The sequence below is a fragment of the Polypterus senegalus genome, chromosome 12 (assembly GCF_016835505.1).
Source record: "Polypterus senegalus isolate Bchr_013 chromosome 12, ASM1683550v1, whole genome shotgun sequence".
NCBI classification, from domain to species: Eukaryota; Metazoa; Chordata; class Cladistia; order Polypteriformes; family Polypteridae; genus Polypterus; species Polypterus senegalus.
Genome location: NC_053165.1, coordinates 106,634,250 through 106,659,247, shown reverse-complemented (window position 1 = coordinate 106,659,247; position 24,998 = coordinate 106,634,250). Strand labels below are relative to the sequence as shown.

The 24,998-nt window shown below is 38.6% G+C and overlaps 2 protein-coding genes across 5 annotated transcripts in view; one reads left to right on the top strand and one right to left on the bottom strand.

Moving 5' to 3' along the window:
- The window catches only part of znf526 (zinc finger protein 526), a 29,467-nt gene extending 20,786 nt beyond the window's left edge, over positions 1–8,681 (bottom strand). The window contains exons 1-3 of one of the 4 annotated variants that reach the window (XM_039773152.1): positions 8,484–8,680; positions 6,712–6,794; positions 3,992–4,502 (exon numbers count right to left, since the gene is read on the bottom strand). In XM_039773152.1, the coding sequence (XP_039629086.1) occupies positions 3,992–4,355 (364 nt within the window). In that variant the 5' untranslated portion in view covers positions 4,356–4,502; positions 6,712–6,794; positions 8,484–8,680. Of the gene's footprint in view, positions 1–3,991; positions 4,503–6,711; positions 6,795–8,483 lie in introns of all 4 variants that reach the window. The other 3 variants (XM_039773153.1, XM_039773150.1, XM_039773151.1) reach the window with 3 other exon arrangements.
- Positions 8,682–14,876: 6,195 nt separating this feature from the next.
- Positions 14,877–24,998, top strand: part of gsk3ab (glycogen synthase kinase 3 alpha b) — a 72,277-nt gene continuing 62,155 nt past the window's right edge. Inside the window, exon 1 of the mRNA XM_039773149.1 lies at positions 14,877–15,223. Within this exon, the coding sequence (XP_039629083.1) occupies positions 15,049–15,223 (175 nt within the window). The 5' untranslated portion in view covers positions 14,877–15,048. The remainder of the gene's footprint in view (positions 15,224–24,998) is intronic.

Here is a 24,998-nt window from a genome sequence, read left to right as displayed (position 1 = left end):
ACAATATAAGGCATAACTGAGAAGGCTCCTCACAGAAACTACATACAGTTTCACACAGAGACTAACAAGACTCTTATTTGAAAGGACTCTGAAGTAGTGGAAAATTTCTGATAGATGAACCACCAAGCCACCTACAGTGTATGCAAAATTTCTTTAAATACATTTACCAGACTGGGAAATACACATTTCTCTTTTCCAGTAACCTTAAGGAAATGTTGAATTTTGTGGGAACTATTCCTTTTAGCAAATGATGATTAAAAGGTGACATGACTGAAGTGTTTAAAATTATGAAGGGAATTAGTACAGAAAATCAAGGCTGTTATTTTAAAGTGAGTTCATCAAGAACATGGGGACACAGTTGGAAACTTTTAGGGGAAAATTTCATACAAATATTAGGAAGTTTTTCCTTACACAAAGAACGATAGACACTTGGAATAAGCTGCCAAATAGCATGGTATACAGTAAGACTTTAGGGACTTTCAAAACTCAATGTTTTTTAGAAGAATTAAGTGGACAGGACTGGCGAGCTTTGTTGGACTGAATGGCCTGTTCTCGTCTAGATTGTTCTAATGTGTTCCAAATAATACAATTTTATTCTCCCCTGTTATCCATATCATTTGAGTGCAATAATTTAACTTAAATTGAGTCTGGGTATTGTGATTAGCATTTCTTTTGTGAGGTAGACCTTTTCTTATTTAATCATGACAACAAAATCTTAATTTTATATATAAAACTTAAGACAACCAGCCTCTCTCCTTTAATAAGAAGATCACACAAAACCTACTGAAATTCTCAGTTTCCCCTTGGGATCAATAAAATATCCATCTATGCAGTTGTCTTCTGTTCTTATTGACATCTGCTTATTGATCTTAACTGTAAAACAAGGCTAATGAACTAAATTGGACTACAGTAAAAGAGTGTGGGATGCAGTGCAGCAGCCAGGTCACTAGGAACCTTGTTAGATTTGACTCCTGCCTTGCTTACAGTGCTGCAAGGCTATGTTATGACCCCCAAGATCTTGTACCAGCATAAGCAGATTCAGGAAAGGACAGTAATAAAATGATAGCATGCAGATATTTAACTTTATTTTGTCTCTTTATCTTAAACGACGGTGACCTAAAAATCAAAAAGATACAATGACTTCTAAACATACACAACTGGGATACCTTGTTTTGTGAATAACATACTCTACATCACTTTCATTTTCATCTTTAACATACAACTTATATTGTACATTATTTAATAAACTGAAAGTAACAAAGGAAATAAACATACTATATAATAGGAGAGTAACAGAATCATAAATAGATCTATATATTACAAAGGTACTCTACCAGTCAAAGGTTTTAGAACACCTAATCTTTCCAATTTTTATTGAAATGTAAGTTGCTCAAGGCCAGTAAATAACCTGAAATGGTATAAAGATTAGCAGTAAATTGCCAGAGGTTTTTTTCTTTTTTTTAAGTTTTGGTTATGAAAAACTGAAAAATGTTATATTTTATTTAGTAAAATATTTTTTACTATTGAAGTAGGTATTAACATAAATTAAACACAAAAAGTAATATAAATTAAGCATTAAAGATATAGACCCTGATACATAGAACATTAGAACATACAGGATAAAAGTAACATGTTTAAAAACGCATCAGTTTTCAGATTATGGTTAATGGTGTTCCAGCGGTGTGCAAGCCAATCACTATTAAGAGCCTGAAGAAAAATTCAGAATCATAGAAATATTTAGTTGCCAATTTCCAAACATCATAGAAATATTTAGTTGCCAATTTCCAAACAAATGTTTCAACAAATTTTTGTGTACCACATTTGATAGACTAGATTTATATAATATTAAACTGTCTCTCTCAGCATCAAATACCATTCTTTTGACACTGCCAACCATCTCATTTAAATTCTTTGTTAATACCTGCATATTTTCAGCAGTTAGATCGCTATCTCCTTCAAAGAGTTTCTGACTTTATTAAAAATATCAGCTTTTCACCAACAACAAAAAAAAGAAAAAAAAACTGCCAAATCAAAAATGGAAACATTCTGCAATTGCTTAATGTTTCTGGGATATTCTCCACTTTTTTTTTTTTAGTAAAGGGTGACATTTAAGTATTTTGTTCTCTCCGACTTCCAAACTTTGTAAGATCACTTTGGTTTTGAAGATTTAAAATGCATGTGTACTATATCACAGAAAGCTGGGCAAACTAGCCTTGCAATTTTTGATAAATTAACCTAATCATCTAAATTATGTGACTGAGAGACATATAGATATATACACATAGTATGGCAGTTCATGGCACTGAAATTTATTAATTCACTTTTTGATTAATTGACCTTTAGGAAGTGTCACGGGACTGTGAAATATTCACAGCACTTTTGCCTAACAATACATAATTTTTTTCTTGAAATATGTAATGTAGATAGCATTTTCTGTTATTGCAGCAATGACAGGTTTAGGGTTGTATACACTGCTAAAGGTTGCTGCATTTTGAAGTTTTTTTTATTCATACAGAAAAACAGATGAAGGCACACAGGTTATTATTCCAAATAAGGAAGACAGAACTTCTGCAATAAGAAAGACAGGACTTTTGAGGTAAAGTAGTAATACTAATCATGGCGCCAAAGCGTGGCAACATGTTGCATGTTGATTAGCACATGCGACTAAGAATTTAACAGCACTATGTGACAATATCGACTCTATGAACATATGGTAATATTACACTCTGGTCACCCTTTGCAAAACTGAGCAATAGAGTGGTGGATATAGAGATAAAGGCCTGAGGCTGAGAATGAAAATAATTTCAGTTATCCCAAAGCATTGAAACATGTGTCCTGAAATGTAAATTCTGATATGTTTGAATGGGACCATACTGGTAAGTTTGTTTGATAAACTAATAAAGAATATTCATAATAAATAATAAATTATGATTACAATATTGCTACTTGATTATTGTTCAAGTTTACTATACAAAGTGAATGAGTGGAGTAGTTTTAGTTATAGTGTGAAAATGGTTTGTGTGTGAAAAAGTTGCAAAACCTATGAAGTAAAACACTATATGTATTATTAGCTGCTCTTTTTGCATGTTATGCATGTCATAAATTATCCCCTGCACATATGTAAATATCTTTAACTCTTTGTCTACATTATCTGCATTGTGCAACATCCGTGAATAAAAAGAACAAAAGGATTTGACAGCTGAACTCTTGCACTAAAGACAAGGGTATTTGGATCCGGTCCTGGTGGGCCGCAGTGGCTGCAGGTTTTCATTCTAACTCTTTTCCTAATCAGTAAACAGTTTTCATTGCTAATTAACTCCTTTTATCTTAATTTTAATAGCCTGTGTTTTTAAGGATTCAGTCCTCTGAATTGATTTGTTTCTTCATTAAATAGCAGCCAAGCAGAAATGAGATGTGAAATGAACCAACATATGACCAGCTAAATTAGAACATTAAACTCTAGCCAATTTCACTCCAACCAGTTTCTTAATGAGAAGCCAATTCTTGCTGTTAATTTAAATCCATTACTGAATATCATGACGTGTTGCTGCTCTCATTCTGCCACAGCAGACTGTTGATTTTCTGTTTTTTCTCTGACCACTGTCAAGATGTGACCTGAGCAGATCAACATAACCGAGACCTTCACCTTTCTTTATTTTCAGGTTAGCTGGTCATGTGGAGGCTTGTTTTGTGTCTCATTGTTTGGCTGCTCATTAAGTATGGCTGCGTCATGTCAATTAAAACTAAGGCAAAACAAATTAATCAGCCGCAAAAGCGGCGACCTAAATAAGAAGATGGTTGGAAAGAAAACATGCAGCCACTGTGGCCTCCAGGACCAGAGTTCGACACACCTGCACACCTTACTCTCTAAATTTATTATCAGTAACATGTTGTTGTCTCATTTACCTAAACTTTACTTTTGTTACAGCCACTCCAATCTTTCATTATATTGTACAAGGGAGTACTAGCATAGCTCAATCAGTAACTTTACCTTGACTCGCAATTGCATCCTTCATGTGTAGTTCCTGGTGCTGAAGTAGTTCATCAGGTGACATCAACAACTGACCGCACTCCAGGCACTGGTAATGACTTTCATGGACCCCAGCAAGTCCAGCAATTTGAACCTGTTCAACACCTTCAGTATTTTCCTCTTCCATCAGAGGACCGTTTTCTTCTTCCAAATCTTCTGCCTCTCCACTTGCTCCATCCTCATAGACTTCAGCCCCAGCAAAGTGACTTTGCTGGTGAATCAGCACTTCCTCTAGCATGTTGAACAGCTGTCCACACTCACTGCACATGTACTGATGCTGAATGTATACTGAGGAGGGCGAAATGCCCCCTTCAGATTCAGCCATTATAGTAGCTGTGTCTCAGATTTCTCTGATGAAGACTTGTTGGCTTTTCAGAGAACTTGCTTCAGGTGAAAGTCTGTTTTTCCATCACCTGCTGGGAGATTCTTCCTAAGTTACAATACTCTCAGTTACTGCTATCATGCTGTCTTCCTTATTTAAAAAGGGAAAGAGAAAAAAAACATACATTGATATTAAAAAGGCAAATATACTGCCATTATGTTTAATATTTTTTGTAGAGAGGCAAGCCTTACTAACACTCACAATAAAAAAGCAAAATTAACTATACATAAATTTGTAAAATAAAAAGGCACAGAAAAGGACAAGAACAACAAAAAGCTTACCAATAACATATGACATAGGTACCAACTTTGTAGCTTATGTAAAATTACCATAAAAGCTACATTAAATATTACAACCATTCTAGCTCACACTTACAAAAGTTAACATTCAAAAATCATCCTGGGTTAATGAGTTCTTTCAACATAAAAATATATACAACATCCTATATTTTGCTAATATGAGGTAAATAATAATTACATTTACAGTCTCCTCCATAAGTATTGGCACCCTGGTAAAGCAAAATAAGAAAAGAAAAAAAAAACAGCTAAATAAAAATAAAATATCACCTTTTGGTGAATGACCTTAATCTCACACTGAAGAATATGACAGAAAAATCAACCGTTAACTGAAGTAATTTTATTCAGAGAAAAAATTATTCCTCATCAAGAAAGAAATATTTTTAACAAAACCATATGTGCTATGATTATTGGAAATCCTAGAAAAGTCTTATGAACAAAGTTTAACTGGAGCATTTTTCCCCATTTATATCTGACATTTTTTTTTTTTTAAGTTGATCAGAGTGTGTAGAAACTTTCAGGTTGTGAACCATGACTTCCTGTTTTGTTGGGCTATAAACAAACACAGTAAAGGTAAGAGAATGGCTATATAAAACTGCTGTTAGCCTGAAAATGCCCATATCTTCATTAAGGGCAATAGTTAAAAAGTTTACAACAGCTGGAACTGTTACCTACTTGCCTGGAATAGCACCCTAGTTTATTTTGCTGCCATATACAGTGAGAAGGATTGTAAGCAGGATAAAAATAAATCCCCAAAGATCACTGTTGGATAAATACAGAAAAAGGAAGCATCTTGAGATCAACAAGTCTCCAAAACTTCCATGCAAACAGATTATTTGGAAGGCATGCTAGAAAAAAAGCCTTTTCTGTCCTTTAACCACAAATGTATGCACCTAGAGTTCGCTGAACACTATTGTAAGTTTGATTGTTCTATGGTAAGACAACATGAAAATTGTTCTTTCTGAAAGGAAAAAAAAAACCCTTCAATTGGGCTTGGCGGAAAAAGGCCATTCTGTAAAAAATTAACCACCGCTGTCAATTACGGTGGACGTTCTGGGATGTTGTGGGGCTGTTTTTACTCCAAAGGCCCTGGGAACCTTATTAGGGTACATGGCATAATGGACTCCATGAAATACCAGGAGATTCTAAATTTAAATCTGGCTGCCTCTGCCAAAAATATAAAACTAGGTCATCATTGGATTTTCCAGCAGGACAATGATTGGGAAAAATATGTCCAAATCAACACAAAAATTTTTAAAGGAATACAAAAAATCAGGTTATTGCCATGGCTCTCTCAATCCCCATACTTAAACCCCATTGAAAATCTGTGGGGCGAACTCAAGTGAAAAGGGCACAACAGAGGACCTCGGACCCTGGATGATCTGGAGAGATTCTGCAAAGAGGAATGGCCCTGAATTCCCTGCTCTGTATGCTCCAAACTTATAATGTTATAAGAAAAGACACAATGTTGTTATTTTATTGGAAAAAGGAAGTTGTACAAAACATTAAATGCAGGGATAATTGAGGCATGTGCGATTTTGTTAAAAATAATAATTTCTTAATAAGGATTTAGAATAAATTTATTTCTGTTAAAGATTGGATTTCTTTCACTTTTTTAGCATGAGATTAAGGTAATTCACAATAAAAGCGTTTTTTTTTTTCTTCCTCTTTACTAGGCATGCCAATAATAGTGCAAGTGAATGTATATAGAAAGTACCAAATCTCATTAATAAGTACCGGTTATTGATTATATGTACAAATGATTGCATTAATTGGGGGTTGCAGCTCTGTGTATGTGTTAAACTGTTCAATAATATTTCAGGCAGCACACATACAAGGGTACAATGTATTGGCCATTAAAATATTTCATTGATATACTGATCAACTGTAAATATTATTCTACCCACAACTGAGAAATACAATTGTAGACTAACTCAATATAATTTTTAAATTTCACACTCTCAAGTTTGCCAAAATAATTGCTAGGCACAATTAAAATGCACCTTTCCTCCTTTTCCAAAGGCATTACAGATTACTCCATATCACAGTGTTTTCGCTTCAGAGTTCACACTCAGCTGCAACTCCACTAAAAAGTAAAGAGCAGACAAAGTCAGCCTGAAATTGATATTTGTTTCACATCCATTAACTGATGCTCAATATTTTTTCCTCCCCCCATTCAAAATATCTTTGAGTCTCTGAATATAAACAGAGCGAGACAAAACTTTAAATTTAGTCATGTTTTCCCTTTTTTATAATGAGAAATCACTTAAAGTAATTAATTCAATTTATAAGCAATACAGTACAAAGAAAACAAACTAGGAAATTAATGTATTCAAAGATTGGTATTGGAAACTTTAATGGATTTTTAAAAATTATTTCAGTACTAATAAGCCCTAAGACACCATAAAAGTAACAGTTTAATGTTTTAAAATGGGCCTAACAGGACTTTAACAAGTTATATTTTTAATCCTCAGTCCAAAACCTTTATTATGAATCTAGGAGGAAACACAAACTGAGAGCAATGCCACAAAATTTGAAATTAAAAATATATTGGGTAGAATAGTATATTATCTTTAAAATCTTAATGAAACCACTGACCCTGCAATCACAATTCTTGCTGAATGTGTAAATCACTATTTCACAGATCCTAAGAGTCAATAGTTCTGTTCCTATGGCCTTGTTTCTAAACTACAATAAAGGTAACCATTTGAAAATAAAAGTAAATTTGTGCATTTATATATACTAAGCTGTAAAATACTGTAACTACATTTTACAACCTTTCAAAAATGTAACTAAGTAAACCTATTAAAATAAGTGTATTTTCTATAAACAAATGCAACATTTAGAAATATCAAATTGCTTATTCTTTTTTGATTCTAAAGAATAAAAATATAATCATCCAATCATATTGTCAACTTTAATTACTTTATTCCATTACAAGACATCAACCCTGCGTAGACGGATGCAAATTTACAAGTTATTTCAAATTTTAAAAACATGTAATTGATGTTCCTACTATGTACTCTGTCGGATGCAAGGTTTGTTACAATTCAAATATTTTAAACAGAAACCAGAATAATATTGCTCCGAGAATAACTACTTAGTCAACAAAATCACCAATCTTCACTCACTGAAACAGGCTGCACTACTGAACATCAAGGAAACATTTCTGTGCTACTAAAGAGGCCCACTTTTATCAGCCTAACAAATTTCGCGCCGTTCACTGCATCTGTGTTAGCGCGTTCCCGTGAAGCCGAATGGCAGCAAGCATAACAGTTTGTCCCCGCTCCCTTCTTATCAGGGCGCAGCCTCTCCGCGGCGCTCTCGCATTCTCTGTGCCTTTTCTCGAGAAGCCTGCTTGATCGTCTTCTCGTCGGAAGGCCGCAAATACCCAAGCGGTGGTGTTCAGTTGGCGGGGCCTCCATGTTACTCCAGCAGGAGGCCTAATTAGTGCTAATTGCAGACCTCAAACAAATAAGCATCACAAGGCTCGGAACTCCACTACCAAAAACTCAGACTCTGGAAGCACCAAGAGCTCGCAAGTCATTTGACTTTTCTTTCCAATTCTCTATCAGAATTTCCAGCAAGTGAAAACCAGGGACTCCATTAGTGACGTTCCCCGAGCAGACGGACGTCAGGCGGCGCTCTCCCTTTTTCTCGTCACGTCTTGAAACCAGTCGGCCTGGCTCAGACATCCCTCCCTGCTCTCGCTGGTATCTCCTCCTCGTTTACACCGCAGCCGTGGGAACCTCCCGTCAATCTGCCCACCACTTACCGTTAGTTACCTGCTGGTTAATCGTGCTTTCCACTAGATTTTTTTTCTCACTTTTTATTACCCTTATTGGAACCAAAACCGTAGAAAACCCCGAAAGCAGATTAGAGTCGCCGGCCTCTTAGAATCGCCCAGCCGCTACACTGTCGAGTTATCCCGCACAAAGCGATTGGACAGTCAAGTTGTCAATCAAAGCGTGACCACTTGCCGAATTAAGGCGGTTACTTATGACGTCAGTAGGCCGCACACTGTCACCCAGTTGTAGCTGAAAGCTGACCCATTAGACGAGATGTTGAAATTAACATTTATACAATTTCATGCATTAACATATACCCGATACTTAATAAAACGAGTTAGCGTTTCAAGCAGTTGAGCCTTCAATTACACGGAAACGAGGAATATATTTTCGAACTACATAGAAAACAAATACGTCTTATTATTTAGTGTGCAAATATCAACCGACGTCTTGGCAATAGTTGTAGGTTTGCTTTAACGTCTTGGCAATAGTTGTATGGTTCGTTTAAGATTACTTTTATAATTCAATATATCAGGTTACGGTTTACTTTTTGCACAATACTAGGTTCAGAATGCTATTGAAATCCTTATTCAGACCAATTATAAATTTCATCTGTACAGCGCCTTTGCCATGATCCGAGCGATTCACAGAAACTCAAAATGAACAACGACGTATACAACAATGCAAACAAATAATATCCGCTTAAAACACTAAATAAAAATAACTACAGGAAACACAAAGCTTTAAATTAGAATAAAACAATAAACCAGAATAAAAGTACAAACTACTGTATACAAAGTATTACAAAACCATGAACAAATATAGTTTGCGATAGAAATGCAAATCATTCTGAACACTTGGAAAGAGAGAGTAAAGTGAAAGAAGGGTCAGTAAGTCAGGGCAAGTTAAATGCCTTCCTGAACAAATGAGTTTTTAGCTTTTTTTTTTTTTTATACAGTGAAAAAGCCTGAATTAGTGTAAGCCTCAGGGCATAAGAAATGTAATGCTTTACTTCATGAGGTAGCAGTACATAATAAACAAGAATAGTTGTCCCAGTTATTTGAAATTTTAAAATGTGTGCTTCAATTTAAAGTCTAAATATTCTCAATTGAAATAGAAATTTGCCGTTTTTCACAGTGGTCAATAGAGAGCTTCATCCTTAGTAAAGGATCAAAAATCAAAATAACATATTTCTAATCACTGACCCTGAAATAATCTTAAATAATATACAAATGTTTGAAATTTGTCATTTTTAAACTTCTGGGAGTGGCGGCTCTTAGAGAGCTAGGACCTCCTGAAAGAATCAAATATCAAAAATACATATATTCATGATCAGCAATCTCGAAATAGCATAAAACATCACTCAGGCGCTATAGAGCTAAGAGCTCTGTCACCCTTAGAGAAAAGGTTAATTTGGGGACTAGTGGTGAACGGGAACATAGTGATGGTGGAGGTTACTGATATAGTCCATTCCAAAGGCATTTAAAGGTTTTTAGGTTTGTAATCAAATTTTATTTTCAATCCTATAAGACACAGGGAACCAGGGAAGGCATGGCAAGATGGATGTTATTTGCTCGCTGTTGCAGATCTGGATAATAACTCTTGCAGCCAACCCAACGTAATAATTATGTTACTAATTCAAACAACTAGGCTATTGTGGCTTTCTACCTTCGTTAAAATTATCATTAAACTTCACTTGAAAGGCACTCAACCAAAACACTTGGTGTTCTCAAACTGAGCTTTGCAGTGGCCATGCCTAGTAATTAATTATCTTTAAGTTTTTATTTCTCTCTAAATCATGCACACCAGATATTTAAATGGAGCTCAAAAGACATTTTATTTTGTTATCATTAGAGAATTAAAGATGTAATTATTCATTTTAACTTTGGGGTTTTACCATTGACATAGATCCATGATGACATTTATTGTTTACGTTAATTTTGCTATTTCTGCACTATCTATCTATCTATCTATCTATCTATCTATCTATCTATCTATCTATCTATCTATCTATCGATTAATTGTAGTATTTGTCCTGTAAGTATTACCTAGAAAGATAGATAGATAGATAGATAGATAGATAGATAGATAGATAGATAGATACTTTATTAATCCCAAGGGGAAATTCACATTAAGACAGTGACAAAAGTCTGTCACTGAAGCGACTCCTCTGCCTGGAGATGACACTGTTCAGTGGATGCAGTGGATTATTCATGATTGACAGGAGTTTGCTTAATGTCCATCGCTCTGCCACAGATGTTAAACTGTCCAACTTTACTCCTACAATGCAGCCTGCCTTCTTAACAAGTTTGTCCAGGCGTGAGGCGTCTTTCATCTTTATGCTGCCACCCAATAATATAATATAATAAATAAATATAATATAATAAATATAATTAATGACATGTACTGTATATAGTTCTTTTTCTAACTGCTCAAAATGCTTTACATAGACAATGGGCAGTCTCTGTATTGGTGATGTCATAAGAGTCATTCTTGCTCTAGTACACTCACAACTCATAACCAGTAAGGGACAGAGGATAATTACAAGGGCCAGAATGGACAAAGCCATAATGGTCAGTTTAGTCAGGACCTTAATAGCATTTATCTGATGTTCCTAGAATCCCTTCAATTTTTTATAATGGAATTAACTTTATTGTTGTGCTGAGTAAAATGCACAGTAAGTGTCCACATATTTTCAAAGTTACTATATATTTTATGAAACAAATAAAACCATACACTGTGAAAAGTGTTAATATTCTTTGTATAAGGTAGCTTGTAATACACATTAGAACCTTGTTATATTTTGTCAATGACAAACAGAGATCAAATTATAGATCCAGCATATCAGTGCACGCTCCTAACCTCTCTCTCTCTCTGTTCTGATAGCTGTGCATAATTTAAGTTTCATCTGCACCAAATAACTTCTGAACCAGAGCATAAGTTAAAGACGGTGATCAGCATGAGCTCAAGTGCGTGCAGAAGGAACTCTGAGTCCAGCTCAGGGCGGCGAAACAGCAGTACAGTAGAAAGCAGGAGCAGAAGTTGCAGAATAACAGCATGAAGGAAGTGTGGGATGGGATGAAGATTATCACTGGCTGCAGCTCGAAGCGGGGCGCCACCATAGAGAGAGACGTGGAGAGTGCAAACCAAATAAACAACTTCTTTAATAGGTTTGACCACCCTAACCCACTCTCACCTCGGAGTACTGCATCCTCCAACCATCCTTCTGCTGATACCAGCATAGGAAAGACATCCCCACCCACAATTACAGCAGCAGAGGTGAGCTGAGAGCTGAGGAGACTTCGTGCCAGCAAAGCAGCGGGTCCAGATGGTGTATCGCCACGACGGCTGAAGGCCTGTGCGTTGGAACTGGGGAGTCTTCTACAGCGCATCTTCAACCTGAGCCTGGAACAGGGGAGAGTCCCAAGGCTTTGGAAAACATCTTATATCACCCCAGTCCCAAAGGTATGCCGTCCTAGTGAGCTGAATGACTTCCGGCCTGTTGCTTTGACGTCATATGTGATGAAAACCATGGAGCGGCTGCTGCTTCACCACCTGAGGCCACAGGTCCGCCACGCCCTCGACCCTCTGCAGTTCGCATACCAGGAGAAGGTGGTAGCGGAGGATGCCATCATCTATATGCTACACCGATCCTTCTCCCACTTGGACAGAAGCAGTGGTGCTGTAAGAATTATGTTTTTGGACTTCTCTAGCGCCTTCAACACCATCCAACCTCTGCTCCTTAGAGACAAGCTGACTGAGATGGGAGTAGACTCACACCTGGTGGCATGGATCGTGGACTATCTTACAGACAGACCTCAATATGTGCATCTTGGGAACTGCAGGTCTGACATTGTGGTCAGCAACACAGGAGTGCCGCAGGGGACTGTACTTTCTCGAGTCCTGTTCAGCCTATTTACATCAGACTTCCAATACGACTCAGAGTCCTGCCACATGCAAAAGTTCGCTGATGACACTGCTATTGTGGGCTGCATCAGGAGTGGGCAGGAGGAGGAGTACAGGAAGCTAATCAAAGACTTTGTTAAATGGTGCAACTCAAACCAATTACACCTGAACACCAGCAAGACCAAGGAACTGGTGGTAGATTTTAGGAGGCCCAGGCCCCTCATGGACCCTGTGATCATCAGAGGAGACTGACTGTGTGCAGAGGGTACAGACCTATAAATACCTGGGAGTGCAACTGGATGACAAATTGGACTAGACTGCCAATACTGATGCTCTGTGTAAGAAAGGTCAGAGCTGACTATACTTTCTTAGAAGGTTGGCGTCCTTCAACATCTGCAATAAGATGCTGCAGATGTTCTACCAGACAGCTGAGGCAAGTGCCCTCTTCTACGCGGTGGTGTGCTGGGGAGGCAGCATAAAGATGAAGGACACCTCACGCCTGGACAAACTTGTTAAGAAGGCAGACTCTATTGTATGAGTAAAGCTGGACAGTTTAACATCTGTAGCAGAGTGACGGGCATTAAGCAAACTCCTGTCAATCATGAAGAATCCACTGCCTCCACTTAACAGTGTCATCTCCAGGCAGAGGAGTAGCTTCAGTGACAGTCTTTTGTCACTGTCTTGCTCCACTGTCAGACTGAGGAGATCGTTCCTCCCCCCACTCTTCAATTCCACCCGGGGGAGTAAATGCTAACATTACTCAAAGTTATTGTATGCTTTTACATGCATTTTTATTACTCTTTAATTTAATATTTATTTATTTATTTATTTATTTTGTATCAGTATATTTCTGCTGGATTATGTGAATTTCCCCTTGGGATTAATAAAGTTTCTATCTATCTATCTATCTATCTATCTATCTATCTATCTATCTATCTATCTATCTATCTATCTATCTATCTATCTATCTATCTATCTAAAGAAGGTGCACTGATAATGAGCTAATATCATTTATTCTGAATCCATATTTAAAGTACTTTACTACTGAACTTAAAATATAGTAAAATACTCAACTTTCTTCAAGGTGAAAATCTACACAAGTGTCTTAATTTCTTTAATTCTCACATTAATTGTAACTTGACCATTTAAAGCCAAGACTTGGTTAGACTACTGCATAAGACTTGATATACTGTATCTACCTTGTGACAATAAATGATTTGTTACAAAAGATAAAAAGATATCAATTATTTCTGTTTCTGTACAAGATATCACAATATCATATGGGAGAAATGTTTATATAGTTGAACCACTTGACCTTTTTATTTACCAGTTGACAAGTTTATGTTACTTGGGTCTACTACAAGCTTTTTATGAATGTATGTTAAATGCCCTGTGTTATTAATAAACTATACACTTCAGTGATTAACATGTAGAATGACACAGAGTGAACTACCATAGACTGAATAATTCAATACAAATGTTGAACCTTTATGTGTATGTCACATTTCTATAGAGAACACAATTTCAGAATACAATTGTTTACATATATTTCCTATGGGTAAAGCCCAGGTAGATTAAGTTACTTGTCCAGGATCACACAGTGAGTCAGAGGTGGGACACATTTCAAAAAAGTTGGGAACATTGCAACAAATAATAGTATTTAAGCTAGAATTTGTTTTATGAGAGATAGATTTTTTGATTGTTAAATAACAACAAAATCTAGATAAAACGATTTTTAAATAACAACAAAATCTAGATAAAGCCTTAAAGCACGTTAAATAACAACAACATCTAGATAAAGCTTTAAAGCACCTATTCTTTTCATACACATATGCAGTATGTGGAGTTAGTGAGTTAGTGGGGGACTGCATTGTTTATCTGCATAAGGAAACATTAGGTAATGGTTATTTACAAGCTGAAAAACTAGAAAAGAAGGATAGAGTCATGAAGCACTGGTTGTATAGCCATCTACTCATGAAAATTATAAAACGGAAGCATTACGTCTTTAATTTTCTTTTGAAACTCATTCATAAACTATAAAGAGGCTACCTAATATATTTAGTTATTATATATACTCTGCTGTATGTAAAATAATACGTATATCAGTGACTTAAAATGTATATTACAGTTCTATGCATAATACACAAGCTCAAAGATCTGAACTTAAACAAACGGACAAGTGCACTGTCCATACGAGTAATTCAAGCATTATTTACAGGTGTTTACTTCATTTCCCAGAAATCTGTAGCAAAAGTAGTAGAGGTAATTTCTGCAATGGTTTCTGGACGTTTGGGTTTTTTAATTAGGTTTTATAATGAGTTGCAAAAGCTACTATTCCCGATTACCCCCATTATAGAAAAGCGAGTTGTTCTTTGCATGGTCACGGGAAATGTAGTTTTATTTTGAAAATCTCACTTCTTTTTAGCCTATAGGCAGGGAAACGCTATGCCGCGGGACTTCATTTCCCAGAATACATTGCATGGGAGGGGTGACGTCGCGCTGTTCCCTGAATCCAGACGAGACAGAGTTCCCCGTCGAGAGAGTCTGAATGCCGGCTCAAGGCACCTGGACTAGCTGAGGATTTGTATTCATCTACTGAGCGACTTCTGAGATCGGGTTTACCTCGCAACACCGTTTCCAGTAGATATGAGCGGCACCGGGCGGCAAAGGACTAGCTCGTTCGCCGAGCCGCCGGGAGGACCTGGAGTTAACGGCGGATCTAGTACTGCCGCCGTTGGGGGCGCTGCAGGAAAGGCCGGCGCATCGCAGGCCGCAGCTGGTAGCTCGTCCGGCTCCGGCTTTGGAAACCTAAAGTTGGGAAGTGAGTGTTCGGATGATCTTCGGGGTCTATAAATTATGATTTCAATAGGAATGGCGAATATTACGTAGGTCAGTTAGAGGCCGACAAGGAAAGCAACAAGCTCTCTTTCCCATTACAGTCACTGAGGTTTACCGTAACACCCTGGCTAACTGGCCTTTAAGGCATAAGGAGGGCGTTTTAGTGTTGGGTCCCGATGTATAAAAAGAAATTGCAGAGTTTAACTTTTACAAGACGAGTGCAGAATCTAAAGTATTAGTTACGTGGTAGGTTCAAGGAGATCGTGATAGCTGCCTTAAATGTAATGTGATCTGTCCATTATGAGGAGGCAAAAGTGCTAACCCGTATTCTCAATCGTAAGGCAACCTGTCTTGAAAGGGTAATGTATCTGGCCTGCACGTGACCCGTGGTTAAGGAAAGTTTAACAGATTGGATAGAAATAGGTATAAATTGGTAACGACCAAAGTTAAAGAAATGTTATAAAAATGTAATCTTGTTACTTATTAATGTTCAAGATTAGGTTTATTTTAGAAAAGAAATTTGCTACTCAGTTTTTAGAGATTCCGGCAATATTTGAATAAGTATAAACATTTCTTCCATTTGCAAATGCATGTTAACAGCCATATGAAAAGCTCTTAGTAAACTGAATTGTATTGGGAAATTTGACCAACTAAGAAGCTTATGAAGTGTAATTTTAACATATAAAAGCAAGTTACACGCCATTTAGTATGTTATAGTATTATTTGCCAGAAAACATTTTTATTTCTTAATTTTTAAGTTGAGGTGGATGAAATATCACCATGAAGGAGAGTTTCCCAGAGAAAAAATATTATAATGTCCTTTACAAAGATGTAAAAAGAAATGTTTTATATCACCTGCATCATTTGCATGCAATTTATAAAGTGGAGGTTTAGTGAATCCAAAAAAAGTACTTAGAGGGTCAGTTTGTTAATTTCCATGTGGTGTTACTGCAAATAATTTTACATGCAGATTTATTAATCAGCTATACCATTATGTGCACAGAATTCTTACGGAAAAGGCTTGTATATCAGTATCACAAATTATCGCATGAGATCCATCTTTTGGTAAATGTGGTTTACTGACATTTAATGTTAAAGATTTGGCTAGTGGACTTTTATCTTAGTTTTTTGTAATGTATTCCTTTTTCGTGCAGTATTTTAAAGAAGATAAAATATGTACAATCTGCAGGCACAGATTTAATTTAGTTTTGTAAATTTATTAATGATAAAACAGTAAAAGTTTGATAATATATCATAATGTTAAGGTACTTAAAGCAAACAATCTGCTTTTTTATTTTGTATTTAATGCTCACTTTTACATATTTTAAGTAATGGCTTGACTCTGATATATGCAACGGTTATTTTTGTGATTAGTACAGTGATTTATTTGATAATTTTATTACTGGAGATCTGGGATGCACCGTTTGCAGAGTTAAATAGTATAGTTAGTATTTGAAGCAAGGTATTCATATAAAGATATTAAATTAGTCTGCATTGCATTTTACAGGACAATGGTATAGTGTGTATGATTTCTAATGTTTGTTTTTGTTAAATTATGTTAACAGTGAGCTAGTATAGTTGGGCTGTGTGTGCATATGTATAATTCATTAATAATGGCAAAAACTGATTTTATATTCTTTTGTAGAATTAGTCTAAATATTGCTGTACGTTCCTAAATTTCTAGATCTCTAATTCAGTCTATATTGATATGTGTACTTTCTTGTTATCTTTTGTTTACTGAGTTAGTTCATTAAGTTAATCAGATGATGATTATGCTGTTCTTTGGTGAGATTTGTTTTTGTTAAATTCAGTGATTGGTAAATATTAGCCCACTTAAAAACTACATTTAGGTATTGTTTTGTGTTTTCTCCTGTTCAGCTCTTAATAAGAATATTGTTTTTTGGTGGTGATCTATTATTACCTTAAGTTTTATAATATATTTTCAATTTTCAGTGGTGTAACATTTTGAAAGGGAGAGACAGTGCTGAAAAAGGGCTGACATCTCATTTAAGGGTTGGTTTCTGCCTTGTGTGTTGTGGCTGCCCATAACTTATCTTAGACCATGTAGTGAAGCAGGTTCAAAATTAATTAATGAACCACATGGTCTTGTCCATTGTAAGAAAAGTATTGAAAAAATGTGTAACATTTAGGTTACTTACATTCAGAAATGAATATGAAAGTATTGTAGTTCTACTTTTGTGGATTTTATATTGATTTGACTTTATTAGTGATGAACATTCTTCTGTTTTATTGGTCCTTGTCATGTAAAGTCATTAAATATCACTTGCAAGTTTGTCCACTATGGCAAAATGAAAAACTGTCTGTAAAGCAGGTGTTTTGCTAGGAGGAGCATTCCTTCTGAACTTGGATCATATGTAGAAGGCAAAGAATTGAATACATGAATAAACTTGCTAAGGCGTTTTGCAATCAATCTGTAGAAAAAAAAAATATTCTTTGCTGCTCGCTGAGTACAGAAGGTGGTGGTGTTTTATGGGTGGCATCTAAACTTTTGGATTTAGAGTTTTAAATATAAATTTAAACAAAAAAACGCTGCACAGTTGGCACATGGGAAAATGTTCTCTGATGTGATGCTTTTCCCCTTTTATTAATGTCTGTTTCTGAGCCCAAAACCATTTATACAGTATGTTTTTTTTCTATATTTGCTTGTAGAAATGATATTTTGTAGTTAATTTATGTTTTACACATTTTTAGAAATTGTCAGATGCCTTCATTGTGAATGTTCTATTGGAAAAGGTAGTGCTTCCCCTTCTTTCAGATCTAAGTGAAACGAATGCACCATGGTATTCTTTTTGAGCTTTTTTAGCTGGTGCATCAGTGCATCCTTTTAACAATAAATTAACACATATTGCAGTAATACTGCTTTGTTTGAATTGCTTTATCTAATATAAAATATCAGGAAAATGCATTAGTGTTAGCCATTTTCATTCTCATGCTTCTTATCCTAGTCCAACAAAACTTCAAACCATGATACCTGTAAACCTGTCAGCTTGTGAAACTGTTTAGCCAAAAATTGTACTTTTTTTTTTACTTATACAGTGTGTTATGCATTGTTTTTATAGATTTGTTAATACTGAATATTTCTTACTTGAACTGCTCAACCAGAGTGGGTGGGTTTTCATCTCCTTTCAGAAAAGTTAAAGTTCTGTTTGCCGAAAGTTGCTCAGAAAAACTTAAGTGCAGGATTACTGTGTCATACCCAGTATGTTATGTATTCTTGTGTTTAACCACTATGGAATGTATTCCACCATAATTGTGTATAAGGCAGGAACCAACCATGAAAGGGGCTTCTGTACTTTACAGGACACATTTGCATGCATATGTTTATAGTCTCTTGTACCAGGCCAATTTTGAGTTGTCAATTAATCCAGCAAACAAGTCTTTGGGATGTGGAAGGAGAAGCAGAGCTTTTACAGAAAATCCATGCAGTGTAGATTGTGAAAGCTCCACTAGTAAAAATGAGTAAATTGTATCCACTATTGTAAAAAAAACAATAGTCTATCTGTTGTTTTTATTATAGTACACAGTATCTGTTTATTTATTTTTTACATTTTGCAGTTTTGTCTTGTTTACCTAAGCATTTTAAGTTATGCTACTGACAAAATGTGGATTGTTAGCTAAATATAAATATGAGAATGCAAAGGTATACATAGGTAACCATTTTACTAATGAACACATATCAAATAGTGTGTTGCTCCTGTTTTGGCCTTTATGTATGGTGCTCTTGAGGACCAGGCACTTTGCATGTAACAGAACCAGTGAAAACTTAATGACCTGTTACTAGAATCATTTGGTTTGAATACTTGCAGTATGATATGTTGTCTTACAGTGTCTGGCTTAGGGTGGATAAACTGTAGCAGTGAATTGATGCGCTTGATCAGCAGTGATGCTGACCTTTAGGCATAGTTCAGTTGGTATCTGGGATCCTAGTATGTGCCCAAAAAAATCCCCACACCATCATACTGTCATTGTCTGCCAGTACTGTTGACATCTAATAGAATGTTGTTTTTGTCACCACTATGATGCGGATGAAAACAGAATCTTTCAGTTTTTAATTGTCTAGTTTTGATATAGCATTTTGAAAGAGAGAGAGAAGCAGTGAATTTTTGCTGACAACATTGGTATCCAATTTAAGACAAAGTAATCCATCCATCCACAAAGTAATACATGATGCATTCTGAAATAACTTTATGCACATCAGTTTGAAGTCAGATGAGTTTTGGTTAGGGCCCATCTGTTTGCTTTTATGATTCAAACCATTCTCCTTTAACAGTCCACAAATAAACATGCTGTTTTCATTTACATGATTTCTGATCACTGGTAATTTTTTGCTTTTCACACTAAATTTGTTAAGCCCTAATAAAAGGGTATGCATAAAAAGCCCATGATGTCAACTGTTTGGGAGATGTTCCCTAGATCCTACATGCTTGAGCCAACGATCATGCTCCATTCACATTTAGTAAGGTAATTTATTTTGTGAATTCCAGTGCTTGGTTGAACACTACTGATAGCTAGAAATACTGTTTTTTCTAAATTATACCTTACCATCTCATATGACTGAAAGTTTGGAATGTAAAAATTATGTAAAGGTGGAAAGTGTATCAAATAAACTGTCAGCTCAATGTACCACAAGTATATTCATTTCTTTCTTCTTAAAACTCTTAAAATCATTTTAGTATACAGTTTTGCCGCGGCTGTATTATTGACATTTTAGAAGCTATGAAGATTTTCCATATACACTGTGTGCACAATTATTAGGCAAGTTGTATTTTTGGGATTAATTTTAATATGAAACAAATACAGTGCCATCAGTCAATCCAAAATGTTAATAAACCTGAAACCTGAATGTTATGCAAAGGAAATGTGAGTGTGAACATTATCAGGGGAATACATGTGTGTGCACAATTATTAGGCAACTATTAGTGTGCAGAATTATTATGCAACTAAATCAAAAATTTACATTTTCCCGATCTCTCTTGTTTATTTTCATTTGTTAAAGTGAGAATAATAACCTTTGGCCCCTGGTAGGGCCACCCAAGGCAAACTGGGCCTAGGTGAGGGATGAGACAAAGAGCGGTTCAACATAACCTCCTATGAAGAGCAAAAAATTTGGATGGCATTTTCCCTCACCCGGACGTGGGTCACCGGGGCCCCCTCTGGAGCCAGGCCTGCAGGTGGGGCTCGACGGCAAGCACCTGGTGGCCGTGCCTGCACCCATGGGGCTCGGCTGGGCACAGCCCGAAGAGGCAACGTGGGTCCCCCTTCCCATGGGCTCACCACCTATGGGACAGGACAAGGAGGTAGGGTACAGTGTGAGTTGGGTGGTGGCTGAAGGCGGGGACCCTGGCGGTCCGATCCTCGGCTAGAGAAGCTGGCTCTTGGGATGTAGAATGTCACCTCTCTGAAGGAGAAGAAGCCTGAGCTAGTGCGTGAGATCGAGAGGTTCTAGGTAGATATACTCTGGCTCACCTCGACACACAGCTTGGACTCTGGAACCAATCTTCTTGAGAGGGGCTGGACTCTCTACCACTCTGGATTTGCCCCCGGTGAGAGGCGCCGAGCGGGTGTGGGCATACTTATTGCCCCCCACCCCCCCCAACTTGGAGCCTGTTCATTGGGGTTTACCCCAGTGGATGAGAGGGTAGCCTCCCTCCGCCTTAGGGTGGGGGGATGGGTCCTAATTGTTGTTTGTGCGTATGCCTTCTGGGGACTCCCTCGTACTGCTGGGAGACTGCAGTGCTCATGTGGGCAATGACAGTGAGACCTGGAAGGGCGTGGTTGGGAGGAATGCCCCGATCTGAACCCGAGTGGTGTTTTGTTATTGGACTTCTGTGCTCATCATGGATTGTCCATAACAAACACCATGTTCAAGCATAGGGGTGTTCACATGTGTACTTGGCACCAGGGCACTCTAGGCCTCAGTTCGATGATCGACTTCGTGGTTGTGTTGTCGGACTTACGGCCACATGTCTTGGACACTCGGGTGAAGAGAGGAGCGGAGCTGTCAACCGATCACCACCTGGTGGTGAGTTGGCTTCAATGGTGGGGGAAGATGCCGGTCAGGCCTGGTAGGCCCAAACATGTTGTGAGAGTCTGCTGGGAATGTCTGGTAGAGTCCCGTGTCAGAAATAGTTTCAACTCCCACCTCCGGCAGAACTTCGACCACGTCCCGAGGGAGGTGGGAGACATTGAGTCCGAATGAGCCATGTTCCTTGCCTCTATTGTTGAGGCGGCTGACCGGAGCTGTAGCCGTAAGGTGGTCGGTGCTTGTCATGGTGGCAATCCCCAAGCCCATTGGTGGACACCGGCGGTGAGGGATGCTGCCAAGCTGAAGAAGGAGTTCTACAGGACCCTTTTGTCCTGTGGGACTCTGGAGGCAGCTGATAGGTACCGGCAGGCCAAGTGAAATGCTGCTTCGGTGTTTGCTGAGGCAAAAACTCTGGCATGGTAGGAGTTTGGGGAGGCCATGGAGAACGACTTTCGGACGGCTTCGAGGAGATTCTGGTCCACCATCCGGCGTCTCAGGAGGGGGAAGCAGTGCAGTGTCAACACTATATATGGTGGGGATGGTGCGCTGCTGACCTCAACTCTGGACGTTTTGGGTCGGTGGGGGGAGTATTTCGAAGATCTCCTCAATCTCACTAACATGCCTTCCAATGAGGAAGCTGAGCCTGGGGACTCGTAGGTGGGCTTCCCCATCTCTGAGACTGACGTCACCGAGGTGGTCAAAAAACTTGGTGGCAGGGCCCCGGTAGTGGATGAGATACACCTGGAGTTTCACAAGGCTCTGGATGCTGCAAGACTGTCCTGGTTAACACGCCTCTGCAGCATCACATGAACATCGGGGACAGTGCCTCTGGATTGGCAGACCGGGCTGGTATTCCCCCTCTTTAAGAAGGGGGACCAGAGGGTGTGTTCCAACTACAGAGGGATCACACTCCTCAGCTTTCCTGGAAAAGTCTATTCAGGGGTCCTGGAGATGAGGGTCCGTCAGATAGTCGAACCTCGGATTCAGGAGGAACAGTATGGTTCAAGTCCTGATGGCAGAACAGTGGACCAGCTCTACACTCTTGGCAGGGTCCTGGAGGGTGCATGGGAGTTTGCCCAAACAGTCTACATGTGTTTTGTGTACTTGGAAAAGGCGTTCGACTATGTCCCTCAGGGAATCCTGTGGGGGGTGCTCCTTGAATATGGGGTACTGGACCCGCTGATAAGGGCTATTCGGTCCCTGTACAACCAGTGTCAGAGCTTGGTCTGCATTGCCGGCAGTAAGTCAAACCTGTTTCCAGTGAGAGTTGGACTCCGCCAGGGCTGCCTTTGTCACCGATTCTGTTCCTAACTTTTATGGACAGAATTTCTAGCCGCAGCCAGGGCACTGAGGGGGTCCGGTTTGGTGAACTCAGGATTGGGTCACTGCTTTTTGCAGATGATGTTGTCCTGTTTGCTTCACCAGGCTATGATCTTCAGCTCTCTCTGGATCAGTTTGCAGCTGAGTGTGAAGCGGCTGGGTTGGGAATCAGCATCTCCAAATCCAAGACCTTCGTCCTCAGCCGGAAAAGGATGGAGTGCCCTGTCAGGGTTGGGAGTGAGATTCTGCCCCAAATAGAGGAGTTCAAGTATCTCGGGGTCTTGTTCATGAGTGAGGGAAGAATGGAGCGTGAGATCGACAGGTGGATCGGTGCGGTGTCCACAGTGATGCGGGCTCTGCATTGGTCTGTCATGGTGAAAAAGGAGCTGAGCCATAAGGCAAAGCTCTCAATTTACCAGTCGATCTATGTTCCTACCTTCACCTATGGTCATGAGCTATGGGTAGTGACCAAAAGAAGAGATTGCGAATACAAGCGGCTGAAATGAGTTTCCTCCGCAGGGTGTCTGGGCTTTCCTTTAAAGATAGGGGGAGGGGCTCAGAGTAGAGCCGCTGCTCCACCGCATTGAGAGGATTCAGATGAGGTGGCTTGGGCATCTGATCAGAATGCCTCCTGGACTTCTCCCTGGTGAGGTGCTGCGGGCACATCTAACCGGGAAGAGGCCCCAGGGTAGACCCAGGACACGCTGGAGGGTCTGTGTCTCCAGGCTGGCCTGGGAACGCCTCTGGTTTCCCCCGGAAGAGCTAGAAGTGGCCGGGGAGAGGGAAGTCTGGGCATCTCTGCTCAAGCTGCTGCCCCCACGACCTGATCTAAGATAAACAGAATTGGATGGATAAATGGATGGAGAATAATAAACAAACAAAGCATAATTTCCAAATAAACATTTCTGGCATGGAAAAAAAAATCAGTGACCAATATAGCCACCCTTCTTTTCAATAATGGCAATACGCCTTCCATTCATGGAATCTGTTTCTTGATCTGTTGCCAATCAACTTTTTGTGCAGCAGCAACCACAGCCTCCTAGACACTGTTCAGAGAGGTGCACTATTTTCCTTCCCTGTAAATCTCCTGCTTAAGAAGGGCCCACAAGTTCTCAATAGGGTTTAGGTCCGGTGAGGAAGCGGGCCATGTCATTATTCTGTCATCTTTAAGGCCTTTACTGGCTAACCACTCTGTGGAGTACTTTGATGCATGTGATGGAGCATTGTCCTGCATAAAAATCATGGTCCTTTTGAAAGATGCTGACTTTTTCCTGTACCACTGCTTGAAGAAAGTGTCTTCTAACAACTGGCAGTAGGTTTGGGAGTTCAATTTGAGTCCATATTCCACCCGAAAAGGACCAACTAGCTCATCTTTAATAATACCAGCAAATACCAGTACCCCACCTCCACCTTGCTGGCGTCTGAGTCGAAGTGAAGCTCTGTGTCCAATACTGATCCAGCCACGGGCCCATCCATCTGGTCCATCAAATGTCACTCTCATCTCATCAGTCCATAAAACCTTTGAAAAATCTGTCTTCAGATACTCCTTGACCCAGTCTTGTTCAGTGGTGGTCGGGTTTCAGCTTTCCTTACCTTGCCAATGTCTCTGACCACTGAACACCTTGTATTTCTAGGCACTACAGGTAGGTTGCAGTTCTGGAATATAACAGCACTAGAGGGTAACGGGTTTCTGGTTGCTTCACATTTGATTATTCTCAAATCTGTGGCAGTTAATTTGCATATTTTTTTCTCAATACGTTTCTTGTGACCCTGTTGACTATTTGCAACAAAACGCTTGATGGTTCTACAATCACGCCCCAATATCTTAGCAATTTGGAGAGTGATATAGAGTGTTGGTCTCCTCAGGCTACACCCTCCCTCATTACACAAATACATATCGCCTGATATTCTTAAATTGAATAAGCATTCAAGTTTATGCAGCTTGGAAATCTATACTAATAAAAGGCAAAGCACGCACTCACTCACTCCCACTCCCACTCCCTCTCCCTCTCCCTCTCCCTCCAACTTCCCATGTAGGTAGAAGGCTGAAATTTGGCAGGCTCATTCCTTACAGCTTACTTACAAAAGTTGGGCAGGTTTCATTTCGAAATTCTACGCCTACTGGTCATAACTGAAAGGTATTTTTCTCCATTAACTGTAATAGAGTTGAGCTGGAAAGACGTGGGGGGCAGAGTTTCGTGTGACATCATCACGCCTCTCACGTGAACTGACTGTCAACGCAGTGCGTAGAAAACCAGGAAGACCTCCAAAAAGCGCTTAAGAAAACATGCATTATATAATTGAGAAGGCAGCGCAACAATAAGAAGTGATCGAGTGACAGAAAGCAAAGTGTAAACATAAACTTTAAATTAAGTTCATAGACAGGCTACCG